This window comes from Chrysochloris asiatica, unplaced genomic scaffold, assembly GCF_000296735.1.
Source record: "Chrysochloris asiatica unplaced genomic scaffold, ChrAsi1.0 scaffold00105, whole genome shotgun sequence".
NCBI lineage: Eukaryota > Metazoa > Chordata > Mammalia > Afrosoricida > Chrysochloridae > Chrysochloris > Chrysochloris asiatica.
Genome location: NW_006408623.1, coordinates 4,620,995 through 4,626,994, shown reverse-complemented (window position 1 = coordinate 4,626,994; position 6,000 = coordinate 4,620,995). Strand labels below are relative to the sequence as shown.

The 6,000-nt window shown below is 44.8% G+C and overlaps 2 protein-coding genes across 2 annotated transcripts in view; one reads left to right on the top strand and one right to left on the bottom strand.

The window, feature by feature from the left end:
• The window catches only part of DOCK1 (dedicator of cytokinesis 1), a 576,252-nt gene that overhangs the window by 346,495 nt on the left and 223,757 nt on the right, over positions 1 to 6,000 (bottom strand). The window lies entirely within an intron of this gene.
• The window catches only part of FAM196A (family with sequence similarity 196, member A), a 41,193-nt gene that overhangs the window by 16,272 nt on the left and 18,921 nt on the right, over positions 1 to 6,000 (top strand). The window contains exon 2 of the mRNA XM_006867436.1: positions 3,155 to 3,226. Within this exon, the coding sequence (XP_006867498.1) occupies positions 3,155 to 3,226 (72 nt within the window). The remainder of the gene's footprint in view (positions 1 to 3,154; positions 3,227 to 6,000) is intronic.

Genomic DNA, 6,000 nt, shown 5'->3' with positions numbered 1-6,000 from the left:
ATATATATATATATACATGTGTTCATTTGTGTGTGCATTCATTCATGTGTGTGTGCTTTCGTGTTTGAATTCATTTATTCATTTTGTTCCATGTTGTATGGCGGCATCTTCTCCTTTATTGTAAGATCTGTGAGAACAGCCAGTCTGCTAGTCACAGATATCTCGCCGAATCTGGAGTAATCTCTGACACTTAGTAGGAGCAGAAATAACTATTTGTCGAGGAAACGATATGTGTGTTTTTACAAGTGACAGGAATGGAATCCTTTCAAGAAGAGCTTCACTAGAAATTTCTAACAGAAAAACTCCCAGGTCCTGAAAGATTGCCCCAGGGTGTCCTGGAGGTGCCTGAAAACTCCAGGTAGGATCAGGGCTTCAAAAACCCCAGAGTCTAGGAATAATGAGGTAGGGACTTGCAGTGGGGATGATGCTGTCTTCTGTTAGATGAACATCATGGTACCATGAATGTGGGTACGCCACGCTCCAATGAGAGGCACTTTGAAAACAAGAGGAAAACCAGGCAGGGAGCAGGGTTGGCGCTGGGAACCACTTCCCTCAGTACCCAGAAACACTGCTCCTCAGAAAAGTCTTCAGAAATGGACCCCTGAGGTTTGCTTTCATTCTGTTAAATGCTTAAACATATTTGACAATCAACATAGTCAGACTTCCAAGAGTTTGTGGAAAAATTCGATGATCTTTTCATTCCCTTTTTCCACAAACTTTTTGAAGCTGGTTCTCAAACATCAGTATGGGACCAGCAAAGAGAAGCACCTCATCTGCAACCCAACGCAAGAAACACACAACAGATTCCAGATCTCCCATGTCAATGCTTGTTGTTGTTGTTGTTGCTAAGTGCCATCGAGTTGGCTCTGACTCGTAGAGACCCCGTGTAGGGTCTGCAAGGAGTGGCTGGTGGGTTTGAACTACCGACAATGTGGTTAGCAGTCCAGTGTTGACCCTACACCAGGACTCCATACCAATGCTGGGTTTGTGCATCTCACTCTACAAAATGACCTTGATTGAAAATGAGCTTAGGGCCAGTCGCCTGTAGAATAGGGTGGATGGGGCAAGATGTTATATGGAGAAGGAAGAGGGATGTGTCATGGCAGGCAGGAGACTTGGAATGGGTTTAACTATCATGAGCCAGGTGGGGAGGTTCAGGAAGAATGAGTCTCACACTTGTGAAGAGGATAGGGCTAAGCGAGGAAAATTACCATGTCTGCTGAAGGCAAGGGAGAGATGGCAATGTGTGGGCTATTCAGTCCACCTCCCCCTGACAAACCCGAGAACAAAAGGAAAAGGTATTCCAAGGTACCCAGGCTGGAAAGCTACGATGGAGAAGCATCAACACACAGGCTGCCAGTTCTGTTCTTGCTCAAATAGAATGGATCACACCATGTCTGACAACACTTTGGGGAAGGATATAGTTACTGGATGGATGAATAAATAAATTACACAGAACTCAAAGGTCAAGGCCAAGTTTACCTGAGCCCCATCGGGACAAGCTCAGGATGGAGTAGGAAAATCCTTTGGTCAAATGTTTATGCACTGTGCAATGTCATCAGGAAAATAAAAGTTGGCTCCCATTTAAAATCCATGATGCATACCAGAGTAGTTGACATAGTGAAGGAGATAAAGCTTTGACTATCAGTGTGGACAGAGAACCCCCCTGTGCACACTATTACTGTGTTGAATGACTCTGTGAATGTAAATTTACCCCCAACGTGTGTATATATCTATTCAGATGGAAGCTTTGCTCCAGCCACACATTTAACCGACTGTGGTTATCCGGTTTGCTCCCTGGTACAAACTAATATGCAATATATATGAGGTTAAACATACCGGCCAAAGTGGATAGAAGAAACTATGAGAAGATAGCTCCATCCCACACTGGTTTCTTGAGGGACCGGGGCAGAGAAAGTTTAAAAACAAACTCAGAAAATCCTCCACACTCATTAGACCTCTGTGCTTACAAACTTGTACAATCTGAAGGGACTGCAAACGTTTCCTGGGAAAATTCCATTTTCTTTCCACTCTAGTGTCTTATAAACTTTTTGAAGCCCTTTTGCAGAGTCCAAAAAAAGACTCTGATAGGATTTATTTAGTAGAGGGAAGAGTTTCTTCCTTTCCCCCTATCCTCACCCCCCCCCCAAAAAAAACCTGTGTATCTGTCTGCCCTAAGAGATGTAACAACGTAGCAGAAAATATAGCCAGACAAAGTAAATCAGAAGTCAGCTGAACCACAGTGAGAGACTAGCCCAAAGGTCAGCAAACGTTTTGTGGAAATGTGAAAGCATTAGGGATTTTCAGGCAAATCCCATTTAGACCACCACCGTGCAGGGACTGATACAACGCTCACAATTTTTAACTGATGCCATTCAAACCTTGATTCATAGACAAGGCATTTGAGTTTCATACAATGTTCCGATACCACAATTTTTTCTTTTTTCCAATGATTTAAAAATGTAAAAGCCATTTGTACCCTGCTGTCCTGGCACCCTGGTAGCCCAGTAGTTAAATACTGGTCAGTAGTTCAAACCCACCAGCTGCTCTGCGAGAGAAAGATGTGGCTGTCTGCTTCTGTAAAGATTTGGAAAACCCATGGAGCAAGTTCTGCTCTGTCTGGTAGGGTCTCTATGAGTGGGAAACGACTTGTCAGCAAAGGGCTTAGCCTGCTGTATGCAGATGGGGGTCAGGCAGGACTGAGGTTGCTACTCCAATGATTCGAGCAGTGAAGGAGGTGGTAGGCCTTCAAGTCGGCTCATCTGTGGTTGGTTTTCCCTCAGAGATTCTCTACAACTGCATAAATATCAAGCTGTACTGAAACCTCCCAAATTCCCTCTGCTTATAACAAAATCAGATTATTGACTTCATGCAATAGCTTATGTTCATATTCTAAATTTAATTCAAATATCATCCCGGCTGCGGACGTAGCATCCGTTGTGTACAAAAAAGGCAGAGGAGGAAGTCAAGTGTGACACATGACTGTCATCCGTTTCTATGACCAGAGCGATGACGTGCTTGGTTGCACCAAGACAGACACATGTGGCCGTTGGCTTCTCTAGTTCTTCTGTAGGGTTTGGTTCTGGGTTTTGGCTCTAGGAAGGGCAACAAGCCTGGGCACTGTTTGCCATGTTCTCTTGTTCTTGTCTTCTAGGCTTTCATATCGGACGGGACAAGACACGGCTAATTGCGACACTTGCAGGAACAGCGCATGCATTATCTACAGGTAGGTTTACCCTCTCCTCTTCCCACCACCAGTGCCAGAACCATGAGGAGCCTGTGGGAGGATCATACCAGACCCAAGGAAGGGGCCATCATTCCTTGGCCATCATTTTCAGCTGTCTGTAGACACTTGAGCCCTCGTTAGGTCGTCACACGAGAAGCTAGAGCTTGACCCCATTCATCTTGCAAATGTTTCTCAGTGGTTTCAAGAACTGGTATCCATTGGGTGGGTGGCTTCCAAGGGACGGAAAGCCATGAGGCATGTAACCGGGTACTTCGGCAAAGTTGAGACGCACAAGGCCTGCAGAAGGGGCAGAACAAAGGCCTGAAACTATGCTGCAGGCACTAGGGATAAAACGGGGCCCAGAGTGCTCCCCCAAACATGCCATTCATTTCCAGGGAACTTACAGATTCCGACCTGCAATATTTCCTGTGTGGTGGGGCGAGGTTAAGTTCCGTCGAGTCACTTCTGATTCTTAACGAAATCTGTATAGGGTTTCCAAGGAGTGACTGGTGAGTTTGAACCTCCAACCTTGTGGTTCAACCCAATCTTCTAGTCTTGCCCTTATCCTACAATGCCACACCAAGACTTTTCATAGGTTCAAAGTGTTAGGATTCTGACGTATATCTTAATAATAAGATATACAGAGTCCTAACTTTTGTAGATTTAGATGTTAGGATTCTGACATAGATCTTGTTGTTAAATGCCTTTCAGTTGGTTCCGATGCATAGCAATTCTGTATGGGATTTCTGAGGAGCAACTGGTAAGTTTGAACTGCCGACCTTGTGGTTCAAAACCGACCTTGCAGTCCTGCGCACCACACCAGGGCTCTTTCAGAGGTTCAGATGTTAGGATTCCAACATAGGGTTTCCAAGGAGCGACTGGTGAGTTTGAGTCACCAGCCTTGTGGTTCAAACTGACCTTGCAGTCCTGCGCTTATCCTATAGCGCCACAACAAAGGTCTCCTGTTTAGAGCTCTGCATCTGTTCTTCGTGGGTTTTTGTCATTTGTTGTTTTAATTTTTTTGTTGTTTTGAGGTTCATTGCAGACAATAAGAATACTGCAGAAACTTTGTACAGGAAAAAACCACTGTTGTTGTTGTTAGGTGCCATTGAGTCAATTTCAACAGAACAAAACACTGCCCGGTTCTGCGTTCTCCTCACAAGTGTTGTTCTGTCTGAGTCCACTGCTCCTGCCACTGTGCCAGTCCATCTCATTGGGGGTCTTCCTCTGTTTTGCTGACCCTGCGCTTTACCTTGTCCAGGGACTGGTGGCGCCTGATAACCCGTCCATAGTGTGAGCCGTGAGGTCTCACCACCCTTGTTTCTAAAGAGTATTCTGATTGTATTTCCGCCGGTTGTTGTTGTTAAGTGCCCTTGACTTGGTCCGACTCATAGAAACCCTGTGTAGGGTTTCCAAGAAGCGGTTGGTGGATCTGAACCATCTGGCTAAGTTTTATGAAATGACCTAGGGTGTTAGGAGATGGTCACAAACAACGGAGATGTGGTTATATTTGGAAGTTTTCTTTCAGAGGTGGAATTTTCACAAAATAGAAGCACAATTAGAGATGCCACAACTAGATCATATTTTAAAATGAAATCTGAGAAAGAAATGCTTTAGGTGTTCTACCAAATTCTCAAAGAATCTAGAGATATGTGAGGGCTTCAAAAAGTTCATGGAAAAATGAAATTAAAAGAGAATGGAATTTTTACATGAACTTTTTGAAGCTCCCTCATATGGTTATACAGCTAAGTATGAAAGGGTCTTCAAGAAGTTCCTAGAAAATTTTCATTATCACCGAATTCCATTTTTCTATGAACTTTTTGAAGCCCCCTGTTATATATCATGGGGCTTTCCCACTGCCCCCACTCCAATAAGCAACCTCTAAAAAGATTCCTGCTCCCAGAAAGATTTACAGCCTCAGAAACCCTACACAGGGGCACTGTGAGTCCAAACCCACTCCATGGCACAGAACCACCACCATCATCAAAATGAGTCTGGTGATGGGGAGAAGGCACACGTCTCAAGTACAAGTAATCCTCACCTTACAACGTATTAGAGTTATGGCGAACCATTACAACCATCCTGGGTTTTTGGTACATCCTGGTATGGTGCTGTGGGTTAATGCGCTGGACTGCAAGGTCGGTGGTTCAAGCTCACCAGCCACTCTTTGGAAACCCTATACAGGGTCGCCATGAGTCGGTACCGACCTGATGGCACTTAACAACAACAAATAACAGTAATATATATACAACATTCAGTGTGGTAACATGTGATTTGATGTTATCACAGTCATGCCAACCACAAAAAGATAAAGATCTGATTTATGCTAAAGATACTGATAATGAAAGGTAACAATAGTGAAAACGTAAAAAAAAAATACAAATATTAGGAGATATTTGACTTAATCGGAAATCACAAATGAGTCCAGAACCAGTCATAACCTGGGCTCTACCTGTGCAGCCCACACAATCCCAGGCCCATCCACTTCCTCTCTTAGGGGAGGCATGGATACAGGACCACTCAGGACACAGTAGCCTTGGAAGGGCTCTGCGTTGGTTCAGAGCAGACGTGGGTCGTCCGCTGACCTGTCGGAAGCAAGGCAGCTGTGAGTCTGAAATGACAGTCGGGATGACTGTCCCTCCCAGGGACATCAGACAGTGTCTGCAGACATCTTACAGAGCCCCATGATTCAGGGAGTGGGCAGGCACGCGACTGTTAACCTCCAAGTCAGCAGTTCAAACCCACCAGCCGCTCCAAGGGAAAACTCTGTGGTG